Source organism: Mauremys reevesii, linkage group 7, assembly GCF_016161935.1.
Source record: "Mauremys reevesii isolate NIE-2019 linkage group 7, ASM1616193v1, whole genome shotgun sequence".
NCBI classification, from domain to species: domain Eukaryota; kingdom Metazoa; phylum Chordata; order Testudines; family Geoemydidae; genus Mauremys; species Mauremys reevesii.
In genome coordinates this window covers 56,089,120-56,115,343 of record NC_052629.1, presented here as the reverse complement: position 1 = coordinate 56,115,343, position 26,224 = coordinate 56,089,120, and the positions used below count along the sequence as shown (strand labels likewise).

The 26,224-nt window shown below is 44.4% G+C and overlaps 1 protein-coding gene across 4 annotated transcripts in view; it reads left to right on the top strand.

Moving 5' to 3' along the window:
• Positions 1 to 26,224, top strand: part of TSPAN14 (tetraspanin 14) — an 81,321-nt gene that overhangs the window by 41,128 nt on the left and 13,969 nt on the right. For all 4 annotated transcript variants that reach the window (XM_039481361.1, XM_039481363.1, XM_039481362.1 and 1 more), the window contains one exon: positions 17,311 to 17,361. In XM_039481361.1, the coding sequence (XP_039337295.1) occupies positions 17,311 to 17,361 (51 nt within the window). The remainder of the gene's footprint in view (positions 1 to 17,310; positions 17,362 to 26,224) is intronic.

Genomic DNA, 26,224 nt, shown 5'->3' with positions numbered 1-26,224 from the left:
CTATGTACATATTAAATTAGGCTTATATTCATTAAATATCCTGGCCTTTCAACATCTGTGCCTGCAAGGTGAGGAGATGCTCTCTGAACCAGAAGTTTAATAAAGACCTCAGAAGGGCCATGATGCCAAACTGTGTGGTGTCCAATGTGTGTCGCTGTCCTTCAAGACAATGCAATTGGAAGACTGGCATAAACGATGCAAGTATCACTTGAGAAATGATGCAGCCACGTATCCTTCTTGTAGACAGCTTGGGCCAAAATGACCACTAATGAAAACAGGTGCAAAATGGAGCTGCCCCTTTGCTAATATCATTTATAGTGATACATGCAGTTGGTCTAATATGTTGACTCTTCAGTGTAGTGAATCAAAACTTTACTGGAGCAAACTTAAATGCTGGAATTTTCAGGGGAAGACATGAAAATTACTTCCCCCTTCATAAAACTTGATACCATGACACCAGGGGTATAAATTGACATATTTCCATTAAAGTCAGTGGAGCCATACTGACTTACACCAGCTGAGGATCTAGCTATGTTGGAAGCTGCTCTCACTGGTGACCATCCTTGTTTAGTAGGCCATATCCTTAGCCAAAGACATTTCATTTTTAATGAAAACTGGGACCTCTAAACTGAGGTACTGTAGATGATTGCTCACAATAGAGCAAGTAATGTGGAAAAAGAGAGAGAGTCTCCAGCAGGGGATATTTCTGTTTTCCCTGATAGCATTATGATAGTCTTAACCTTCTGTAGTAGGCTTGTCATTTAACTGTCAAATCATTTGTTTGTGTAACTTGACAATAGGCATGTACAACACTTGGAAAGGGTCAGAAGTCCCTGACATTTCTGCAAGACTATCAATGATCTGTAACTGGTCTCTTATAGTGACTCAGTTTTCCTTCTCATTCTAAGTTCTCCCATCCTTTATCACTTTTTTTTCTTTATCTTCACAAAGGATAGAATGATCTTTTTCTTTACCCCTCTGTTCCCAACCTTTCCAAAAACTGATAGTAATCTTTAACTGTTCCTTTTCCTTACCTCTTGGTGTTCAGTTTGCCTTGTTGCTCGCTGGAGTGAGAGCTGATTCTGAGAGAAGAAAGAGCAAAGATTTTGCAAAGGCTCTTTGCTAAAGAGGGATAAAGGGGCAGAGAACTTGAGCATTATGGTTTTGAGCTACAGCTTTTCCCTCCCCCTCCGTATCATGGTTTAATGTTTCAAGTGCTGAATTTAATCATAGGGTTGTAATTTTGAAGAGATGATAGTTAAGTCTTTGCACCTTTCCAATTTAATGTTTTGGGGGTTGCATTAAAAACTGTTAGTGTGTGCTGGTAAATGATTGTACCTTGGGCTCAAACTTCCTTAATAAGATACAATATGGTGACCCATCTGTTGTAGAAGAGGCTATTTCATTAGGGGGTGTGTACACACACCAACCCCATGGAAGTACCCCTCTCTGCTGACCTGGCAGTCTGTTGCATGAGGTCAGGACTATAGTGGTTGGGAAGGTCAGGTTGTGCTTTGACAGTGACTTCAGGACTTAGCCTTCCTCCACAGAAGGAAGCAGGAGTTGCAGAAAAGTGCAGGCCAAACACATTCACAAGCCCATCTCAACCATTTACAGTGCTGTGTTAGTGATCTTGGAAGGGGCTTGTCTGTCTTGCATAAGACTTCAAGGAAAAATGCTGTGGGTGTGTGCAGTATCTCAAAGGAAAAGATTGCAAGACATATCTGAAAGGTCCTTAACCAACTTATCAGGATGGGGTAATAACTTCCTTTAGTTACAGTTCAGAGATTGCTTCCTACATGTACTCCCCTCCCTCTAGACATGTAGTGTACCAACAAAGGGTAACATTGAAGACTCCACTATAAATTATAAAATGTACAGGAGAAAAATAGGCCAAATTATACCTGTTCCTGCACAATATTGCTATGGGGGAAAGGCCCGGGAAGTACAGATGCAGAGGGCAACCATAATCTCTCTGAGCACAAATGCAATGGGGAAAAGGGGTTTACCAGCATTGCCATGAGAGCTGAACATCCTCCAGGGTCCTGAACTTGCCCCCACCCAGCCTCTCGTGTCCACTAGTTCGTGCTGATAAGCAGCACTGGGATATAGCACAAGCCACACTTTTTTTATGCAGGTGTAGAAACTGCTTAAAATAATCTCACTCCTCCAGCACATGTAGGGTTGCTAACTTTCTAATTCCAGAAAACCGAGCACCCTCCCCTCACCCCATCCCCTGCTCACTGCATCCTTACCACCCCCGTTGCTTGCCTTCCCCACCCCATCTCAAGTGCTCATTTTCACTGCAAGGCCCAAACATTCATATTTATTGTATTGAGAGATGTATTATGCTAAGTTCAGGTTTTGTTTGTTACAGGACGCTAGAGCTGGGAGCAAAATAGTCCAAAAAGGGTCATTGTGAAATTTCATTTAAAAAAAAAAAAAAGCTTTCCATGATTCTTTCCCTCCCCGTCTTCCCACTTTTTGTAACCAGCTCCCGTGTTTTTTGTTCCTTAAAGTTGTTGTCACTGTATGTGTGGAATTAGGACCACACATTATCACAGATCCAATTGGTCCATTAAAGTCTCACTCCTGAAGCCCAAATACATAGACTACAACCAGAGAAGTGCACACCTGTCCAAATCTGTAGAAACTGACTCCCACACCTACATGCAGATACACACACGTGTATTCATGTGTACACATTTAGTATGCACTAATATATATATGTCCACATTATTTAATATTACAATTGTTGTTTAGTGCCTAGAGACCCCAACTAAGATCAGGGCTCCAGGGTGGTAGGTGCTGGACGTACACACAAAAAAAGTTTGCAACAAAGAGTTTATAATGTAGCTAGACAAAGGTAGGGAGAAATGTATGATACATTGACTAGTAATTGCAGAAGAGCCAACGACCTTCACTTTTTAAGAAATAATAAATTTCTTTTAGAGATGCCTTCTCTTTTAAAAACTTGTTATGAAATGAATACACATCTATTTTATGTCATCAGTTTTTTTTTTTGTGCGGAAGCCAGCAAAAAGACTAAGTCAAAAAGTTAGGTTGCAAATTTTATTCACATGGGTATACATACATGCGGCAATACACACACCTCCCTACTCAGACACACAGTCTCTTACACACATACAATGCATGCATGCGCACACTTGCCTACACAGAGACACTTTTTCATACACTTTTCCAGGGGCTGCCTAAATCACCCAGCTGGGAAGGGAGCAGGGTGGGCTGGAGGGGAAAAGATGGGGTGTGTGTGTGTGTGTGTGTAGGAGAGCGGATGGGGAGGGAAAGAGGCCAAGGACAAGAGCAGGGTGAGGGTGAGAGGGGGCAGTGAAGGAGGGGTGTGTGTGTGTGTGTGTGTGTGTGTGAGGGGGAGTATGTGGGGTGGATGGGGATGCAGGAGGAGGCAGAAGGCTACAGGTGCATGAAGATGTGGGGGGCACCGGGGTGTATAGGGACATAATGGGAGTGCAGCAGTGTATGAAGGTGAATAGGCTGCAGGGCTGTGGGCGGTGAGGGACATGAGGGTGGCGGCTCTGGGAGGTGGAGGGGATGGGTGGGAGAGCACTGTAAGGGGTACAGGGCTGGGATGGGTAGGTATGGGGGACAGGATGGGATGGTGGAGGGATGCAGTGAGAGGGATAGTGGTGCTGGGGGGGGTTGGGGCGAGGAGGGATACAGTGCAGGGGGATGGGGATGCAGCCCCATATCCTTGTCGCCAAACGCTGGGTACACATACCTCAAACTCCTGGGTGCTGGTGATTGGGGGTGGGGAGGCCAGCAGACAGACGGCGGTTCACTGCATGGCATGCGTTGCAGCTCAAGCCCAGCCACATGAGGAGGAGGAGGAGGAGAAGAAGAGGGCCAGGCAGCAATGGGGGAGGTGTGTGCCACGTGACCCTCAACAGATGCCAGCTGAGCATTCACTTGTCGCACTTGCGCTAGTTCCTCCCCTCTCTTGACCCAGCCAATTGAAGCTGCGCTGGGGGCGAGGCAGCACCCCCATGGACCCCCCTGGCCGCTGGTAAGACTAGGAGCCGGACGTGCTAGCTGCTTCCCAACCTGGGAGCTGCGCAGTGCAGTGGCTAGCAGGGAGCCTGCCAGCCCCGCAGCGTGGCAGTGCCGCCAACCTGACAGTCAATGGCCCTGTCGGCAGTGCTGACCGGAGCCACCAGGGTCCCTTTCTGACCAGGTGTTCCAATCCAAAACCAGACACCTGGTCACCCTAAGCGCGCACAGAACATTATGCCTGTTCGTGCACTTTTCAAACCTAGACTTTAGAGCTATCACAACCCCCCAGTGCCTTCAGCTGCCACCAGGAAACAGATTTTTCTGTACACTCTTGACTGCATGTACATAAAATAAAACCGGCGGCACAGACAAACTAGCAATATTATAATGGACTCCTGCATTGCTTGGGGACCCTTTCATCCAAGGATCTCAAAATGCCTTGTGAGCATGAAGAGCCCCAGTAAAGCCTGGGCGACACTTAAAAATTAGATCAACATAACTACATTGCTCAGGCTGTGAAAAATGTCATGCCCTGAAGGCCATAGTTAAGTCGACCTAACCCCTGGCGTAGGTATAGCCAGGGTTCTTCCATCAACCCAGTTCCCACCTCTCAGAGAATGTCATAACAGTATCACTGTAGTGTAAATATTCCCTAAACTAAGTATAGGATTCATTTCATGCACTCCTAAAAAAAAGCCAGCCATCTGTGGACTAGACTTGCATGAGCTGTTGAGCAGTATTGCTGTGAGTTGTTAGCTCAGACCAGGAAATGGAGAAGTAGGAAGGAAAAATGAAATGTACTGAGTGAGGTTTGGTCAGGACTCTGTGCTTAAATACATTTTGGAGCTTAGTATGTTTTATGTTGTACCCAAAGTCTGCTAGCAGAGTTCCCCAGTGCCAAGATAGGATATTTGGTTCAATACAGATTTGGAAGGAAGAGTTCCACCTACTGAATCTCCAGTGCCCTTTCATGTAGACAGCAGGGTATGTGATACAGTTTTGGTGCTGCAGCTACCTTTTCAATCCCCTGACGTACCTCCATATGCAGGCTTATGGTGCAGATAAGGCTTGAAGTGCTACTCGGTGATCCCTATCCAAACACTTTCCTGACTCAGCCTAATCTTCCCTAGCTTGTGAGATCCAATGGAATTGGATTAGCTAAAAATAGGATAGTGTTTAATCTAAGTACGTATAGTTAAAATATTTCTTTGTAATATTTCAAATCAACTATAGAGATATAGTCAACCTGGCAAGATTCTGCTTGCTTAGGGCCCAGTAAAATCTCTAGGTTTTTCATTGTCCTCACTCATGGGAGAGAGCAGGCAAGTAGCTCTTGTGCCTGGACAAACAGATATTCATTAAGGCTGAATAAAACCATACAGCTTAAATAAACATAACTCTCTCTTTAGGGAATTTTGGTATTTTTTCCTTTTTGCAAATAGCCATTTTCAGAGATGTCCATTTCCTTGGGGAAAAATAATATAAAAACTTGCTTCCTTTCAGGAAACTGTCATAGCCTTCTGCATTAAATCTCTTGAGTACCTGAGATGGTCTCTCAGTCTGTTATGGCACTACATTTTCCCGTTAAGTTGTTGTCCCTTTTTTTTCCTTCCATCTCACACCAGAAGCTGTCAGGCTGTGACCTATAGATTTGCTGAGACAGACTTTCAATTTTCCTGAAATAAATACAAAATATATTTTTCTTTTCTTTCCTCCTCATTGAAGACACCACATTGTGAACATTTCCTGCTGTTGATTTGCCTGATGTCTGCTGTTTGAAAGGTAGCAGTTTAAACTATGAGGTTTAGCCCAGTGTTTGCTATGCTTTCATTTTTTTTCTCATGTGTCTAGCTGATCAGAGATTTAGACGCTTTAACAAGGCTGTGACCTTTCCCTGTGTACTCCGAATGACAGGCCACCAGTAACTGTGATCAGTGGCTTTGATGCATACAGAATGTAGTTGAGCAATGTGATACAGGCATGAGTTTTTTAAGACCAGTATAATTTTAACCAGGGCAGGCCCAAAGTTTAACTAGGCTCTAGAAAAATTCTCCATGCTTATAAAACCTTTGTTCAGATCAAGGGTTGTAAGCAAGAAGTTAATGATCTCATTTTCTGATGAGAAATACGGGTCTCTTAGTATCTCTATGGTATATTGGAAGTGGCATAAAAATTACCAGCTATCACTATAAATCCTAAGGGTTTTTCTGGTCCCGTTTACAGGCCAAGGGGCTCTGAAGGAAAGCATGTAATCAGTCAGTTCTGCAGAGAGCCAGCCTCGAGATGGGTTGAGTTGTGCCTCTCTGTTTTAGGGAACCACTCGCTTGCGCCCACTGTCTCTCTCATTTTTAGTTCTTGTGTGTTAAGGGTTGTGTTTTTTAAGCAATCATGTTTTATGTTGCAACCTTCTGCAATAGTTAAAAACATAGAATTCTAATTTCTCCATGTGTATGCCTGAACATAATGGTACAATCAGTTGTGAACGTGTGCACATGATGCAGCCCACACAGTAAGTCATTTCTCTGCTTTGTCCATCCTTTCTTGTAAGCAGAGGGAGTATAGAAATGAGTAAGAGTCCTGTTCTCCCCCATGTTCCTCTGGGTGGGAGGCTCCTGTGCTTTTCAATACATTGTCTTAATAAACATTTTAGAGGCACTACTACTTTCTAAGTGTGGTAAAGCCAAGAACTCTCTCACAGCTGAATAAGAGCCTTCACAATATACTAGTTCTTTGCCTCATTAGGTGGGCAGGTCTTTCATTACCTTGGGAGTGCAGTTTTTCTATATAACCATGAATAATTCAGACAATCCTACAAAATAAAAGGGCATTTCTTTCTGAACAGAATATAAAAAGAAAACCCAACATTTCAAAGTTGTCGTGGATCTATAAACCCAAAGGCAGGAAGGGCGCAGCTGCTGGTGGCTCATTTGAACTTCCTGTTAGCAGAGGTGTGGCGGATTTGTTGTATATGTTTCCATCCAACCTCTTTCATGGTGCCTGTGGTTTTACTGATTGTAAAGTTTAGAGGCCATCTGGATGATCCAAGATGATGTTCTTGTTTTAAAACATATTGTTTGAGGCAGATGTCTAAAACAGAAACTTTTGTAACATTCCAAGGCTCACTAATTTGCAGCATGACTCACTCACTCTGGGTTAACTTTTTTAAGGCCATTTGTCACTACAGAATATCATTTCAGAGCTTTTTCAGCAGTTTATCAATGAGGCATTTAAAATCTCACTTGGAATTTAAAAACAAGGAGCTCTCTAACTCATTTAAATGTTGGCAATTTGGGAGCCATGTGAATCTGCTTCATCATTCTACTTCTATAAATTCACTGGTAGATGTGGAGTTCTGTGACCTATTTCAGCAGATTATTTAAAATGCAGAGCATCTGGGGCCTGATCCTGCAAGATACTACATGCCCCCTGCTCCCCGTTTGAGGTGGAGGATTAGGCACCTAGACCAAGAAGAGTACCACCTCTGATGGTAAGTCACCTCAGTACTACTGCTACTACTACTACCACCATGGTTGGATCAACTCCCAGCCCACGTGGATAGTAACCAAAACTGGTGATGTCTGATGACCCATGTAATGATGGGTTTGCTCTCTGTCCATTGCTTCTGGACTGGTATCCACAGCAGCACAGTTAGATTTATTTGCAGTTCTTGTTGGCAGTCTCTGACCTCTCACCAAAGACCAAATGAGCATGGATACTGAAAAGCCATCCAGCTCTGAGGTGGGCCTTCTAGCTAAAGTTAGAGGCACACAGGCTGGGAAATAGATCTGGGAGAATAGTGGGGAATAAAAATCACAGTGAATTCTAAATTTGGGTATGCTCACACACAGCTCCTTCAGCACTCACTTGTGTAAGATTTTGTTCTCATGTATATCTGGAGCATTTAGGAGGGGAGGGTGGAAGCTCATGCCTGGAAAAACATGCTGGTTCACTGTGTGGTCATGCTAGAAAGTGTATTCATTTCAGAAGTGCTTGCATGGTCGTCAAATCATATTGCTGAATTTGGATGTTAGGCTCTTAGTCAATTGAGAACGCACAGTAACTTGAGATAGGCCTCCACAAATTGTGACTACTGGCAGCAATACTCCCAGGGCCAGATTTTGATACCTTTACCTAAAGGCTACGTAGCAAGTAAGGGTGTTACAGATTGGCCCATAGTGCACCATTTGACAGCAATTCATAAGCTAACATGCATTCATCCAAAACATTTTTTCAAATGAATCTAAACAGGGAAACAGCTCTTTTCTACTGGGCAGCTTGCACTGCAGTTGTCATTGATGAAATAAGCTTCTACATCTCTTAGTTCTACAGAGCCAAATGGATAAGAAGGATTGAGCCTGATTCTATTTCTGCTGTTGATTCTCAATGCATAATTGACTGAGATTCAACAGTGAGGCTGCAAAGGTATTGACGGTGTGATCTGGTCTACAGAATAGCTGGCTGGTGATGCACACAAAGGAAAGCATGGAGCTGACTTTCAGAGCACAACCTGAGAGCTTGTGGTGACAGAAAAATATATCCTTTTAATTGTAAACTGAGCATATGGGACTTGGAAGGTGCTGGAGGTGGTTAATATGGAACCCCACAGTGCCATTTTTAGTCACTTTTTTCAGAGGAGACTTACACTTTGTCTCATTTCTATTATTTCTTTAAGACTTGTAACAGCCAAGTCAACAACCTCTCTGAGTGACAGTAACATAGCAAGGGAATGGGCAAGAGTGGAATGTACATAGCAAATCAATTTTAATTTTGCTGCGCTATGTCCAAAGGCTTGTGATCCTTCATCTAGAGTTAAAACATTGTTATACCAAAGAGATGAACATGTTTTTCTACTATCCCCAGATTGGGTGCATCAAAGATGCATGGAACTGTAGAAAGAAGTCAGAAGACACTGTCTTCCCCTTTCCTTCTAGGACCAATGGGTCAGCAAATGTCTTTTCTGCTGAATCTTAATAAGTGGAAGCAGTTTTCCTGTCATAGTCTCTGAAAAATTCTCTGTGGCCTCTTGCAGTGCAGTAATAAATAATCAGAAGCAACACTCGGCTGTTTTAATTGTTGGGTGTCCAGACCCCATGCCCAGTAACTCCTATCTAGGCAGGGTAAAATATGCTGCCTAAACCAAATGCTTTGGAAACCAAAGTCAATGCTTCTCAATTAAGCAATCTATTTTTTTTTAAAATTAGGATGGGAACAAAACAGAGGCTGTAATCCGTTCAAACACAACGAACACAATCATATTAAATAACCCAGTATGCATATAGCGGCATGGCTTTCTCTTCTTTTTTTTGTGCGTATCAGCTAGTCCCATTTAATTAATTTTCTAGAAATCTTCCTCAAATTCCAATTAACCCTTTACCTGCTGCCAAGATTAACCCATGCTGTGGCAACTTGCTATCTTGTCTACTTGCAACCTACACCAGCGTCTTCTCTTGCCTTCTGGCATCATTGTGGCACATGAGTAGGAAATAGATGGATTTCTTAAAAAGCGCTGATTGAAATTCAGAAATCCCTTTCCACTGGACATGCCAATGCTTTGAAAAGAAAATTGTTCCTAACTTGAACAAAACCTAGAAATTGTCAAAATTTTCCTTAAGACGAAATTTTGGGGGGGCGGGGGGGGGAATTGAAATATTTCCATTTGTTCCCTTCCTTTTTGCTCCCCTCCCCCAACTGTGCCCCTGGGCTGACTCCTAGAGTTGGGGGAACCTAGAAACCCTGAGAACCCCAGTTCAAACCAGGACTTCCAGTTCCACAGCAGGGGCCCTGGAAGTCCTGGACTCCCCCAGTCAGGCTAACTGGCAAGGCTGTCCTGGAAGCTTGATGCTGGAAACTCAGGCTCCCCAGCAGCCCACCAGGTGACCTGGCAGGAAACTAGGTAGGGTTCTCTTAGAAGTTTGTTGAAACCAAAATGTTTCCATAGATCAGCAGATTCTGATAAAAATTTGTGCTGGAAAATTTCCTAACTAGCTTTAGCTTTGAATTTTGTATAATGTTTAATAGAAGATCCACAATGAAACACTTTTATTCCCTACCTGAAAAAGTCACTGCTTAGAGACACAGGTGTGGTCTAGGTCACTACTACTTTTGATACATCCATGTGTTTTTCAAAGCTTATTAAAAAGGGGGAGTCTTTTTTTTTTTAACACTCAAGGTGTGTACTTGCTTCAACATGACCAAGTTGCATGTTCACTGTATGCTAGTTAAAGCTCTCATTTCAAGGTTAGAAGAGCAATAGCATCACTTTGTCCACCCATGGCTGTTTCGTGCATAATTGTTTTGCATCACTTTCTGTGTGTTTGTCCTATTATGTGGTACTGAGCTCTTGCAGAATCATCTGACACTCTTTTGAGTGACTAGGTATAAAATGGCTTATACATCACCCTCAGCATTTTTAGCCACAGAGCCAACCAGGAATTTCTCCAACTCTGATCAGTGCCATGCCTGTGGCAATAGAAGCTGTGACACTTCAAAATCCTGACATCTGCCTAACGTGTAATGATGATAAAGCTCTGTCTTCTCCCCTTTTACTACAGCATGTGGAATTAGCTGTAGTGTCCCGTTCACTGAAGGGGGTAGCTCCAGATATAGCTGCTTTTGCTAGAAAAAGGTTACTTTTTTCTTTTTTTTGTCAGAGAGGGTTGTTTGTTTTTTTGTTTTAAGATATTGGGCTCTACTTCTCAGCAGGCATGTATTATCAAACTTAGAGGGCAACAGCAGATCACAGACTCAAGAGAAATGAAGCCCTCCATAGTGGTAATAGAAGTACTGGTTCTGAGAGAGTGGAAGTGTCAGGCAAGGACACCATTTAATATGATCTCAAGGGGAGAATTCAGGCTTACTACAGAAGACATGCTGTGGTCAGCCCAAAAATTATATTGACAATTATAGATGTAATGTCACTTCTTCATATTAATGTAAAAATAAATATGGCCAGCTGCCTAGCACTCATAAGTAGTAACAAAAGTGCTTCTGTAGAGTGAATGAAGGGAGGGAGACTATAGCACATGCCAACAAACAATTTCAGACCTGGGAGGCATTGCAGTAAGTAATAAGGAAATTAAGGGAACTCCATTACAATCTGGAACACAGTTAAGCCATCCCATAAAAAGCAGTGGGGGGGATACCTAGCAAGTGATGGTTGGGTACCTTGTTGCTAAGCACCTTAGAAAAGCCAGTGTTTGGTATCTAGTGTCTGGTTATGGCCTGTCAGCAAGAAGGCAGGGGGCAGCGATCAGACAGCACTCCCCATCAGTGCCCGGGCTGGGGAAGCTAATGATCCAACCAGTGGACCACATACTTTGTTGACTCCTGGTCACGTGCCATGTGAGGCGTGTTGCATATATGCTAAGAAGAAGCAAGAATGCACAAAGTAGAAATCATGGCAAAGAGCTGACTTCAGTTTAAAAGCCAGTGTTCTGCTAGCACAATGCAGCTCTTGCCAACTGAAACTCCTGAAAGTTGGTTATGATCGCAGGCTCTGGACGATCCAGTTAGCATTCCTCCTGCACTTCCTTTTGGCTGAGAGAAAGCAAGTACGGTGTCAGTCTAATATTGGATTCAGCCAGTTTCTGGGGAACTGTACCCTCCCTGCCAAGGGCAAGGTAGAGTTTTTTTCCATCTTTAAGTACTCTGCACCCAGAAGGCAGCATTCCCAAAGCTGGTTGGGTATCGGTAAACTAGGCAGCAGCCTAAGATGGCAGATTTGGCCCATTCACCCCTCTGTCATGAAGGAGGGGCAGATTGGCTAAATCTGCCGCTCTAGGCCTAGATGGCACGCTGAAACGTTGATTGTCTTTAGTGGCCTCTGGGTGGGTGTCTCCTCTCCTTCATCTGAAACTGTTTATCCATAATGACAGGTTTCAGAGTAGCAGCTGTGTTAGTCTGTATCCACAAGAAGAACAGGAGTACTTGTGGCACCTTAGAGACTAACACATTTATTTGAGCATAAGCTTTCGTGGGCTACAGCCCACTTCATCAGATGCAGTAGGAAGATATATGTATCCGATGAAGTGGGCTGTAGCCCACGAAAGCTCTCTCTCGCGCGCGCACACACACACACACCATGAAACAATGGGTGTTACCATACACACTCTAACAAGAGTGATCAGTTCCTCACAACTTCTTGTCAACTTCTGCAAATGGATCATTTTGATTACTGCTACAAAGTTTTTTTTCTCTCCTATTGGTAATAGCTCACCTTAACTGATCACTCTTTTTAGAGTGTGTATGGTAACACCCATTGCTTCCTGGTGTGTGTGTGTGTGTGTGTGTGTGTACACACACACCTTCCTACTGTGTTTTCCACTGCATGCATCCGATGAAGTGGGCTGTAGCCCACGAAAGCTTATGCTCAAATAAATTTGTTAGTCTCTAAGGTGCCACAAGTACTCCTGTTTATCCATAGGTTTCTGAGATGCCTCCAAGCTTTTGGGTAAATGGTTTCTATTATAGACTTAAAGAAGTGAGAATGAGACCTCATTTACTTTCAAACAATGGAAAAGCTTTTGCTATAGCAGCCATATTATTAACCTAAAAGGTCAGCAGGTATGCTCTAGGGGAGCGAATTACTGCTTGAGCTGATAAAGAGCTGGTAAGCTCAGACATTGGGGGTGGAAAATGTCATCTTTGTTTGGATACTGATATTGGGTGTGAAGACAAAGGCTGCCTGTGACTACAAAGTGTTGAGGATGGCGAGACAGGTCGCGAGGTCAGAAGAAGGATCAATTTTTTGCTTCACATGAAAGAGCGGAATTAATGGAGATTGTACAATGTTTAAGTCAGTGCAAAATCTGGGTTAGGTGTGTCTCAAACTTGCTGCTTTCTGAAAAGGAAGGAGTTGGAGACCATCCCTACCACCTAATTCGGGAGCAGGAAGCAAAGAAATGGCTTATCTAATTGAATGGGAAGGAGGTTAGGTAATGGATCTTGGCATAGACAAATCATTAAAAAAGGGAATCCAGGAGCACTTAGTCTAGTACTATTCTATAAAATTACTAAACAGGGAAATGAGCTGGGGGAAGTAGTGCATGAAATTCTCTGAAATCTTCATCAGAGCGCAGATAAGCGGTTTAAAAAAATGGAGCATGGGATAATATCCTTTACACAGGAATATATAGAATGATCCCTTAAGGTGGCAGCATGTGCTTTTTTTGATTAACAGTTTTTAAAGAGTTAATTTTTTATGTGTAGGAGGCAAAAATGCAGCGGGCTAAAACCAAGCCCTGAAAAGGCTTGTTTTATGAGGAGACATTAAAAAGAATGGGGCTTGTCAGCTTAGAAAAGGGATGGCTGAGGTGGGCTATGATAGGGGTCTCTCAAATCATGAATGGTGTGGAGAAAGTGAAAAACGACACTTCTGTATTCCCTTCACATAACACAAGAACCAGGGGTCATCTGATGGAAATTATTAGGCAGAAGGTTTAAAACAAACGTACGGAAGTACTTCACACAACACAGTCAACTTGTGGAACTTGTTGCCAAAGGATGTTGTGAATTCCAAAAGTATAACTGGGTTAAAAAAGAATTCGATAAGTTTGTGGAGGATAGGTCCATCAATGGCTATTAACCAAGACAGTCAGGGAAACAGCCCCATGCTCTGGGTGTCCCTAAACCTTGGACTGCCAGAAGCTGAGACTGGATGACATGGAATGGCTCATTCAATAACTGCCCTGTTCTGTTCATTCCCCCTGAGCATCTGGCACCAGCCACTGTCAGAAGACAGGATACTAGGCCAGACGGACCATTGGCCATACTGGGTCAGACCATTCTTATGTTTGTAATGCTGCTTATTAGAAGGTAGTACCTCATGGGAGGCAGTCTCCAGTCCTGTACCTTAGCCTCTGGAAGTTGGGAGATCTGTATTCTGTTCCTGGCTCATCACCAATTTGTGCTCTGGCCTTGGACAAGTCAGATAACCACTTGTTTGTATTACTGTAATTTAGGGTTGCCAGGCATCCAATTTTCAACCAGGGAGCACCTGGTCGAAAAGGGATCCTGGCAGCTCCGGTCAGCACCATAACTGGGCTGTTAAAAGTTCGGTTGGTGGCGTAGCAGGGCTAAGTCAGGCTCCCTGGCTCCGCGTGGCTCCTGGAAGTGGCTGGCATTTTCCTCTGGCTCCTAGGCAAAGGCATGGCCACGGGGGCTCCGCATGCTGGCCCTACCTCAAGTGCCGGCTTGAACAGCGTGGTGGGAACAGTGGCCAATGGGAGGTGCAGGGGTGGCACGTGTAGCCGGGGGCAGCATGCAGAGCTGCCTGGCTGAGCCTCCGCCTAAGAGCTGGAGAGAAATGCCATCCACTTGTGGGAGCCACTTGAGGTAAGCGCCTCCCAGAGCCTGCAGCCCCTCCCGTCTCCCAGTCCTGAGCCCCCTCTCACACTCACTCCCTCCCAGAGCCCACACCCCAACCTGCTGTCCCAGTCCTCAGCCCCCTCTTGCACCCAAATTCCCTCCCAGAACCTGCACTCCCTCCTGCACCCCTTATCCCTGGCCCCACACCAGAGCCTGCACCCCTAGCCGGAGCCCTCATTCCCTCGCACTCCAACCTTCTGCCCCAGCCCAGAGCACCTCCACCCACTCCAAACCCCTCATTTCTAGCCCCACCCTGGAGCCTGCACCCTCAGGCAGAGCCCTCACCCTCTCCTGCACCCCAACCCCTGCCCATCCCAGTGAAATTGAGTGAGTGAGGGTGGGGGAGAATGAGCAACAGAAGAAGGGGGGATAGAGTGAGCAGGGGGCGGGGCCTTAGATAGGGGTAGGGCATCAGGATGGGATGGGCTGGGGCAGGGGGCAAGGGTGTTCAGTTTTCTGCAATCAGAAAGTTGGCAACCCTCCTGTAATTCATGGGGTTCTGGTCTATGATTTGAGGCTAGTAGTGCACTAGGTGCCATAAGAACCAAAATAAAAAAAATCCCTGCCGCACAGAGTTTATAATCTAATATGGATACTTACAGACAGACTGAGGGAATACAAGGAAACAATGAGACAATATTGGTCAGCATGACAGGCTGCTGGTGTGCTGAGACCACTGCCTAATTGTAGTCAAGTTTTTTGTAGGCATGACAGCAAATGATGAATATGAAGGAGGATAATCAGGTAGGTTTGTGGACGTTTATGGGGATCTCCTCCCAAACATGAAGGGAGGAGTATGGGAGGAAAGCATGAAGGCAGGGCCGGCTCCAGACCCCAGTGCGCCAAGTGCACGCTTGGGGCGGCGTCCCGCGGGAGGGCGGCAGCCGGCTCCGGCGGACCTCCCGCGGGCATGCCTGTGGAAGGTCCGCTGGTCCCGCGGCACCAGTGGACCTCTCGCAGACGTGCCTGTGGAGGGGCTGCTGGTCCCGCGGCTCCGGTGGAGCATCCACAGGCGTGCCTGCGGGAGGTCCACCGGAGCCGTGGGACCAGTGGACCCTCTGCAGGCACGTCTGCGAGAGGTCCACCGGCGCCACGGGATTGGCGACCGGTAGAGTGCCCCCCGCGGCGTGCTGCCCTGCTTGGGGCGGCGGAAATCCTAGCGCTGCCCCTGCATGAAGGTGCTTGTTTGAAAATACAATAATTGCACAATGGAGGCTACGCTTATTGACTGATCAGGTGTGGAATTTGACACTGAATGAAACATGATGGCTAGGGTGAGGATAGGCTGTAAAGGGCCTTAAGAGTGACAATAAGCGGCTTATATTTTTGGTGGGGTCGAGGCAGAAGCTAGTGGAGGGATGCAAAGCGGGAGGTGATGTGGTCAAATCAAAGGGCTACGAGTGACTTTTAGCAGCATAGTGAATGGGTATAAGTGGAGCAAGATAGTATTTGTCAATCCTAGAGAGAAGGATGTTGCAGTAATTCAGATGCAAGATAAGCGCCTGGGTGAGTGTTTTAGCTGCATTGATGGATAGGAAAGGTGGCATTTTAGAGAGATTATTTTGGCATAACCTGCAGGATTTAGATATATGTAGCTCAAGGTCCAGTGAGCTTCAATAGCAGCCCTGGGAACTACAAGTTGTGGACCACAAACTGCAGCATGTTGGGAGAACCAGGATGTACCCTCTGTTCCCCCAGCAGGAGGTCTCAGCACTGACTGAGCTGGGAGCACATAGCAAGCAAGCAGAGAGGAGGCTGCTGGATGGAACCCAAGGGAGAGCAAGATTTAAAGAAGGAGAGCATGGTCAACTGTCCTCAAGGAGGATGAGGATGGAGTACTGGTTCTGAGCATTGGCTAGGAAGAGGCCATTAGAGATCTAGTTACTCTGCTGCAAAATGGGGATATGATGCTAACTATCTCAAAGTACTCTGAGCTTTAAAGAGGCAAAACACCAGAATTATTATTTTATACCCTGATCTTGCAAACATTTATTTACATCCTTGTCTTTACTCAAATTAGTATTCCCCTTGAAATCAATGGGATTATTTATATGCATAAGTATTTCAATATCTTGGTCTTAAACCCAATGTACATTATTTTCAAGCACATCTGTTGCTCTCTGCCTTCTATTGTTGCAAACTTTGTGTCAGCATTCCAGAATCACAAGTCCGAGAGTCTGAGGATGAGATGGCTCAGACCCATTCATCATTAGAGTACCCAGCACTAGCCACAGCTGATGGTCAGGCCTGATCCTGTGAATTGCTTAGAGCCTCTTCAGAGGTATTCACAGAGAACTGAGTGGATTCAGCACATTTCTGGGAGATGTTTCCCCCAGGACAAGCTTAAGGCACACATGTGGAATGGCAAAGAGGGAACATGCACTGCCACTGCCCAGCCATGTGGCTAGCCAGAGAATCTCATCCTCTAGTTGTGCTTTAGATCAGGTATCCTTTGCCAGCATTACATTTACTTAACATTAATGAAAGCTGTAGGTGATGCTTCATGAATTCAAGACTTTTTTTCCCTGTGTCCCTCAAACATTGAGAGTCTTTGTCCTATGGTTTTTTTTCTTCAGTATGGATACAATGATTGACCTCACATGGAGGGAACACACTTATACAGAACTTTAGAGTCCTAACAAGCCCTTCTGTTCCTACAGGAAATGTTAATTTAGTTCTCTCCTATCAGATTATTTTAGTGTTATGCTGTAACAATTTTTTCTGAGAAGAGGACTGCTGTTCTGTGTAAGCCCATACACATACAGATACTCATAAATACGTTCTCCAATTTACTTTATTATATGTATTTATGGTGATTATTTCAAAGGAGGGGGAAGGGAGCATATTATTGCACATTAGGAAGTCTTGTTTTCATTCCTGATTAGTGTACTAATCAAATTTTCTTCTTTTCTGTAGCTAGCTGGAGTTGCTTTCCTTGCAGCCGGGCTTTGGGCATGGAGTGAAAAGGTAAGATTATGATGGACTGTTGATGTTGCATTAACCAATTTCTTAAGTGTTTTTTAGCTTCTCATCCTCAAGAAACAATAGGAGTTTAAAAACAACATATGAGCTAAATTCTTAAGGAAAGAAATAATTTACTACTTTATAGAAAGTCCTAGTTTTTCCCTTCATAAGGATGGTTGTGTCTGTAGGGCCTATGTACAATACACAGCACAAGTATAATATCCCTCTTATATTTTGCTAGTTTAACCTTTTCTTCCCTTCAAAGCCCTGTGGTAGTCACCCCAGCATTACGCCATTATTTTTCCATTTGCCACTTGGAATGTGCTGGACTAAATATGTACAGGTATACAATTCAATCTACCAAGTGTGATAGCTGGAACCATCCATTATGTTGATAATGGTACGCTTTAGTCACATGTTTTTGACCTTTTTTTCCTTAAAATTTCTTTCTGTTGCTACTAACATTGCTGTGACTTGCTTGTGATTGGAATGAAACAGGGTTTTGGAACTGCCAGTGCCTGGCGTATGTATTGTTGAGTTGCAGTAATTGTTAGTGAAGGTGAGATATTTGTAGGGGGCAAAAAGTGAGCCCTAATGTTGCAACTTCTGTTAACAGACTTTATTTTAGACTCTGCTGTAGAGATGTAATACACCTATTTGGGTTATCTAGTCCAATTCCCTGCCCGTAAATCATCTTACTGTACACCTACTAGAGTTTTATCTAGTCAAATTTTAAATGAGATGAGATTTCTCCCACTTGATGTGAGAGATTATTCCAAAGGCTTGGGAAGCTGTCCTGATATTCAGCCTAAATTTTCCCTTTCTTAGGCCTTGTCTACACTATGGGGGTAACTCGACCTAAGTTAAGTTAAGCAACTGCAGCTACGTGAATAACATAGCTGGAGTCAGCGTAGCTTAGGTCGACTTACTGCAGTGTCTACACTGCACTGGGTCAACAGGAGACACTCTCCTGTCGACTTACTTGACATGTCTTGTTCCGGTGGAGTACTTTACACGTCTCGTTCTGCAGAGTGATCTGTGGTCGATTTTAGCAGGTCTTCACTAGACCTGCTAAATCAACTCCCAGTGCATCGATTGCCACAGCATCGATCCCCGGTAAGTTTAGACATACCCTTAATTTCTTCCCATTACTCCTTAGGTGTGGTAGATAACCGAGATATCTATTCCCCATCTCACTTAATATGCTGTTGATGAACTGCTAAATAGATTTGAGAACAAGGGCTGGAATTGGCAAAATTAAAACGGTATTGGGAGAAAAAGCACTTATTGGAATTTCAGCTACAGATTTGACCAACAACTGAAGTGAATTAGATCTGAGAAGGATGAGGCAAAAAAAGCTTTTCCTTTTAATTGGTTAAAGAAAGACATGCCAAACATGCACATCTAAGAGCTTTTCTGTCTGTTTTCTTAATCCACCTGTCTTCTCATATACAGTAGGCCAGGGTGACATTACTTAAAATCATGAAATGTAGGGCTGGAAGGGACCTTGGGAGACGATTTATAGGCCCAGGGCTCCGGCTGCTGATGTCGTAGCGACGGTGGTAGCCCTGGGCCCTTTAAATCGCAGCTGGAGCCCTGGGGTAGCAGTGGTGGCAGCTGGGAGCCGAAGAGCTCTGGCGGTGATTTAAAGGGCCAGTGGCTCTGGCTGCTGCCGGGAGCCCCGGGTCCTTTTAAATTGCTGGGCTCCTTTTGTCCCCCTCATCACCGTCCCTGCCAGTACAGTCATCTGTGTACCGGCTCTTACCGGTATGCCGTACCGGACCGTACAAGCTTACTTTAATCTCTGAATGATAGTCACCTATTTCACAACTGCCTTACCTTGTTGGCTTACATTCAATGTGTGATCTACTATAACTCTTAGATACTTTTCTGGAAGTACTACTGACTAATCAGTTCTCCATTTTTATATTTATGTGTTTGATTTTTGCCTGCCTGTCTATGGTTTTGTTAAGAAGTTTTCATTTCATTGGTGCTGGACAGACATGCTCTCTAAGCAGCTACCTTGCTCAGTATGTGCATGTTAACTATAGACAAGTATGAAATGTTTGCTTCCCTTCTTAGTGATTATAGAAATCTGAGCATTTTCAGGGGTCCAGCAGAAGCAATGTATGTAATGGGGCCTATTCTTCCTTCCATGTTTTGGAACATGGAGAAAGTTTGAGCTAATTGTATTATAACATACTAGGTTTTCCACTGTCCAAAAAAAAAAAATGCAAACCATGAATTTGTTTTGGATTTCTCCCTATTCTGATAGGACTGCAGTATGAAACCTAGTTCAGTGTATGAGATCATGCTGCTACTTGTTACGCATTTCCTAGTCATTCTTTGAACATTGTAAAGATAAACAATTAACAAAACTTTTTTCCTTTTCCTCTGAATTTTATGAGAGATTTTAACGTAATTAACACTTTTCTGTTTATAAAACACAAACAGGTCTTGAATATGCCTTCTCTTCTTAAATTTAATTAAGTTATTTCTATGCGGTCCACAGTTTAAAAGAGGTGCCTAGTATTGTAATTAGAGAAATAGCTAACGCATAACCCTCTCCATCTGCCGGATGGCTTCTATAACACACTGGGTTTGTTTTAAGGGAAACATTTTTGCTAAATTTATATTCTTACATTGTAAATTGTTAGATTTCTTTAACAGTTCTGTAATTTTTGCATGTTGCATTCTGCTTTCCCACCAGTTAGCTTTTGCTGTTGAGCCTCCCAAATCTTGACAATGAGCAATAAGATACCTAAAGTCTGTGGCTTAAACATTTGAATGACCCATAAGCTGTTCATGTAGTTAGCTACAGATAAGATAAAACAACCAGTGAGGAAAAACTAGTGTCTAAATTCCTTGATGTTACTGATATTCTTCAGCTCTGGTGCAGATGAAGTGTGGATCTGTCCTGTCTACTTGCCTGTGCAGATGGAACTCTGAATGTACAGTAAAGAAACCACTCCATGAGCTATGATGCTGTAATAAAGCGGGGAGATGAATTTATTTATAAAGCAGAACAGAGTTCACCAATGATGGAGGTGGATGTGGGAAGAGCCAAGGAGAAGTTCTGAACTCTCCCCCAATGCAAACAGTTAATCTCATCCAAACGTATCTGGCTCCGACAATTCTGATTTCCTCACATTTTTTTCCTCCAGTCGGAATTAATTCAGCTTGATTCTTCAGCAGGGATTTTTATCAGCTGGATTCATTCCTAATTTTTCTATCTGGGAGTGAGTGCCAGAGTCCAGCCTGTTCTGCTTTTTTCCCAAAACAACCTTTGTTCACAGGAAAACCTCATCCAGGCAGATCCTGCTTGAGCTGACGACTGGCTGGGGGGAAAAATGAGTTCAAGGTGGGAGGAAATGAGTAGAACAGTTGTGGAAAGCTTCATTTGTGTGCAAACGTGTTACTAACTGATGATTTCCATTGCTCTGTGGGTGTTGTGCAAAAGCACTGTGTTATGCCAGAGCTATGTTATGTTGGGCTGGAAATGGTAAATGTAGATTCCAGGCATATCTGTTGCAGAGAATGAAAACATGTCTCCAGTAAAACCGGATGGACAGCTCACTGCTTCATCTAGCCAGAACACTTTTTATATTAGACATTCATAATCATGAGAGAATCTGTATCTCGGGGTCGGCAACCTTTCAGAAGTGGGGTGCCGAGTCTTCATTTATTCACTCTAATTTAAGGTTTTGCCTGCCAGTAATACATTTTAATGTTTTAAAAAGGTCTTTCTACAAGTCTATAATATATAACTAAACTATTGTTTTATATAAAGTAAATAAGGTTTTTAAAATGTTTAAGATGATTCATTTAAAATTAAATTTAAATGCAGAGCCCCCAGACAGGTGGCAAGGACTTGGGCAGTGTGAGTGCCACTGAAAATCATCTTGTGTGCCGCCTTTGGCAGACATGCCATAGGTTGCCTACCCCGATCTATATATTCTCAGTGACTTTGGAATGGAGAATGCCCAGGCTATGATAATTGGTCAGAGTGAAGTGTAGCATGCAACTGCTCCTCTCTAGTTCTTGTACTTTTTGACAAATGCTGATTAAAAGTAAAGTTCTGTTAGCATGTTACTGCTGTCAACCTGGCAGCTCTAATGAGAGCCCAGTCTGGCAGTTTGTTTTAAATTATAGAGGAAGGTGTAGTAACTCTTAAATATCATTGGGGTGCTAGCCATGTCCAAAGAGCAGCAACCCATACCCACAACATTTCCCTAAAGCAGTATCCTTGCCTTGTATTTACATGCTTATTAGAGGATAGTGTTGTGATGTGTATTTTTAGTTATTCCAGCACTGGTGTGTCTGTTGAATAGCAAGACGGCAATATACAATACTTTGACGGAAGTAGGCTGCTTCTGTGAATTATATTTCTGAATTCTCTCTGACCTCTCTTTTTACTATTAGATTTAGTTTGAGAGAACCACACATCTTCATTTCATGGCATAATTGCCAGCACTGCTTTGTAAATGGCATTCTATAACCTGTTGCTATTTACCCATTTTTTCAGTATAGAGTGAGACCAAGGTCTTCCTCAGTTTAGAATGCTTCTTGTATTCATATTGCTGGTAACTTGTTGGAAACCTTCATGCTTTCACAAAGTTGGCAACCACATGGATATAACCAAAGATCGATCTTGTACTCCCCACTTTTCTTTGTCCTGTCTCTCTTAATACTAACCTTAGTTTGTCCCATGCTCTATTACTATATTGAAAATTATTGCAATTATGCTCTTATTTACTTTCATCCATCTAGAAAGATCATCTTTGTAGTGTACATTTTATAACTGGTTGTACACTTACATTTTGTATATAATGTTTAGTAATTTCTATTATGGTAGTGTTAAGGACCTCAGTCAGCACGGATCAGGGCTTCATCATACTAGGTCCTATGCAAACACATAACAGAAAGATAGTCTCATAGACCTCATGTTCTAAGATTAGGTAAACTACAGTAAGCAAAGAGGAGGTGGATGAACAAGGATATAATAGACAGGTGCATATGCATAAGCTAGTCATAATGGTCAATGAAAGCCAAAACAATATTGTATTTTGGTATGGGAAGGGAAGTGTTGCTAAATAACCGTTATGTGTTCACATCATCATATGGTCTCAAGGAACTATTAGTTTGATGTAGTTCCCCTGTAACACTGGCATAAGATTTTGTTTGTTTATACATTGCTTTCCCTCAGTTTGCAGCAAGATGTCCAAGGAGACACCCAAAGCATGGTAGGAGTCAAGATGAATTGAATTCACGAGTACAGCAAAATGTCTTGAGGGGAAAACACCCAGATCTCTCAAGACAAAAACATCCCCCACAGACCTATCATCTGTAACTGGTTCCTTAGCAGCTGTGACATTGTTCAGGGCTTTAAGGTGGGAAAAGGCGGTTCTGAAGCGTGAAAGCTCCCTTGCTGTTTGCCGCCCTCAACATGCTAATTGTTTTGCTGTGGCCCTAGTTCAGGGGTTGGCAACCTTTCAGAAGTGGTGTGCCAAGTCTTCATTTATTCACTCTAATTTAAGGTTTCACGTGCCAGTAATACATTTTAACATTTTTAGAAGGTCTCTTTCTATAAGTCTATAATATATAACTAAACTATTGTTATATGTAAAGTAAATTAAGTTTTAAAAATGTTTAAGAAGCTTAATTTAAAATTAAATTAGAATGCAGAGCCCCCCAGACCAGTGGCCAGGACCCGAGCAGTGTGAGTGCCATTGAAAATCAGCTCGCGGGCTGCCTTTGGCACGTGTGCCATAGATTGCCTACCCCTGCCCTAGTTCAAATCCTATGGCTTGAAGCTAGGTGGAAATGTTCTGATGGTTCCAGGCTTTTAGCACCATCTTGTGGTAGCCTGTTTAGTTGAAATCTCCATGAAGATTGATTTTTCTTCAAAGCTAGTGCTCCGTTGTGAGTTCTTCTGTCACCTTTCTTACCTCAACTCTGCTTCAACTAATTTGCTGTGCTGGATGAAGAAATGGTATCTCTGATCAAACACCTATTTATAAACAATTTCCCAGTAAAACCTTCTTGTGGTGTGCAAGCTTCCCCTAGGCCTAGAGGGTCACATCAAAAGGTATTCATGGGCCTTGTGTAACCCACACACCTTCTGTGTGTGGTGTTCTGTCCCATCTAGTGGCACCAAGACCACTTAAAGAGATAAGTCTGCTCTATGCCTTACCTAATAGCCCAGGCCTGCACAACTCGTAAAGCGGTGAGGGCCATATTACTCCAAAGAAAACAGCTGAGGGCCAATCCTGCCCCCCCATTGCCGCCGAAACACCCTCCTCAGCCCCCTCGAAACACAACACCCCCCCCAGCACCGCCCGCCCAGCAGAAACAAACCCTCCTTCCCCAGCACCACCCCGCTGAAACAGCTGTGGGCCGAAAAGGAAGGTGGGGGGGGGGTGATACTTTATTAATAATTTTTCAATTAAAGCAAACAATTGTATGGATGGCACACTAGGAAGGCACTGACAGTGTGTGGAAGCCTGTAGTGTAGAGGGGGAAAGAAACGGCGTACATAGGATGACCAGATCACAGCATAGGACCCACCCCTTCCTTGCTCTGCCCCACCATCACACCCCTCTTCACCCCCTAGCTCCCCCGCTGGCTTGCTGCGTCCCTCCTAGTCAGTACCCCAACCACCACTCGCCTCCTTTCACCTCCTCCCTCCCCTGCCAGAAACCCCCATGCCCACCCCTAGAACTCCTGCTGGCTCACTGCTCGCCTCTTTGCCCACCTGCCACTTGCCCACCCACTCACCTCCGACTCCACCGCTCACCCCCCACCCCTGCAAGTATAAAGCTTCATTCAAAGACCCGGGGGTCACTATATTACTGCACACAGCAGTCAATCAGTGCAGTTGTAGATAAATCTCTGCATTATGCATTTTTGTATAACTTTTATGACTTTGTATTGAATCTTGGTAATATATTATAGTGGGCACCTGAGGTAGTATAATTAAGGTAAAAGAAAAATGTCCTTTTGCTAGAAGTAGAATAAGATCTTCCCCTCACTTTGTAATCAATTGCCCTGTTGAATGAATCAGGTGTGACTGAGGAAGGCGTGGAAGGCAGGCACCTCCAGACAGCTGCAACCCTTGGAGAGGGGATGGGAGCCAGATCAGGCCCAATGCTGCTACAGAGACGCTCACCCGGATGTAATGGGCCAGTGGTAGCCACTCCATAGTTCAGACTGATCCTAACTTACAACTAAGATCCATTTTAAACTTCCCTGTAACTTCTCCAAAAAATTACCAGATCCCCTGAGCTCTCTTAGGCCAGGTAGGATTTGTCTGGGAGGTTTGGTAACCTTCAGAAAAGTGGTTTAGCAATTAAGGTATTTCACAAATATCCTTCATTCCCTTTCTGAACATTTTCCTAGCTTCCTACCCCCAAAATGGCTTGGCCCCAAACACCAGGTGTCTGGCTGAGTTGGACAGGGCCCCCTGAGTGTTACTGGGAGAGAGCTGGGGGATCACAAAGACCTGTGTCATGTTTATAACATTGATTCTGTAAATTATTTAAACTGCCTTTCTTCTGAGCCCTGGCTCTGCGGCAAGGGCTGCTCTGCAGAGGAAGAAGTGGGGCCCTGGATCGGGTGGGATGTTGCTAGGATTCTTGGGGGTAGGGGGTATGGTGAGGAACAGGGAAGAATGATATGGCTGTAGGTTGGATCCCTGAACTGTTCATTTCTAGACTGTCCTGCCTTTTGGGTTTTTAGGGAATCTGTCAAGTATTTGTAAGTGAGATTTATTGATGCGCTAACTGGGTTCCTCTAAAATTTACAGCTTAACTCTTCAGCTAACAAAGTGGTTCAGATTTATGTGCAGTATGTCATAGTTCTCTCTTCTCTAATGTGGGGATGGACATTTGATTTGATCCTGTCCTCACTTTGCCTTCGCACTGCTAGGGACAGACTCAGCTGCACAGGTTCCCAAAGTGTGGGGGGATTGAGTTTAGAGAGCTGGGTGTGTGCATATGGGGCCAGCTTCTTCTGACTGTGAGATAGAAAAAAGCTAAATATACATGTAAGGGTCCTCCTAACGTGGCTTTTCCATGGAAACAGTTCCTGCAGTGAGGACAGCCACATGAACCCCTGATCCAAACACAGCAGCCTGTCTGGTCCTGCGATTAGCAGTGATTTTTCCCCCCCCCCCAGAGGCTGTCAATCCTTAATGACCCAATTTTCTTTACCACCCTGGGGCAGTTACTTGAACATTTGGGACCATCAGGGCATTCTGCCATTTCCCTCTCCCAATTGTCCCACCACCACTGCCCCCCCGGCCCGCTTGCCTTCTCAGCTACCCCTCCCCCTCCTCGGCTTACCTTTCCCCCCCCCGCCTCCTCGGTCCCCCGTCCCCGCCTCTGGCTCACCTGCCCCCCCCCCCCCGCTTGTCTCCTCACCTGCCCTCCCCCCCGCTCGCCTCCTCAGCCCCCCTTCCCCCACTGCCAGCTCACTTGCCTGGCCTCTTACCTTCTGCCGCTGCCCCCGCCTCCTGCCACTGGCTCACCCTCACTCTCCAGAGTCCAGCCTGACACTGGTCCCTTTACCACCCCACCCGCCAGCCAGCCAGCCGGCCGTTGGCTTTCCTACTCACCCTATGTGGGCCACACAGTGAGCCCACGCGGGCCGCATGTTGTGCGGGCCTGTAATAGCCAGTTGGCTTTTAGCTCATGTAGTAGAGGCTCATGCACTAAGCTCCAGAGGTCCCTGGTCCACCGGGGTCTGTCGGTGTTACAAGTGGGACAGAACACCACACCCAGGAGGTGTGGGGGTTACACTTGCATGTAGCCTTTTGTCTATGCACCTTTTACTCCTGTTCCAGAATTTCCTCTAAAACATCAATGTG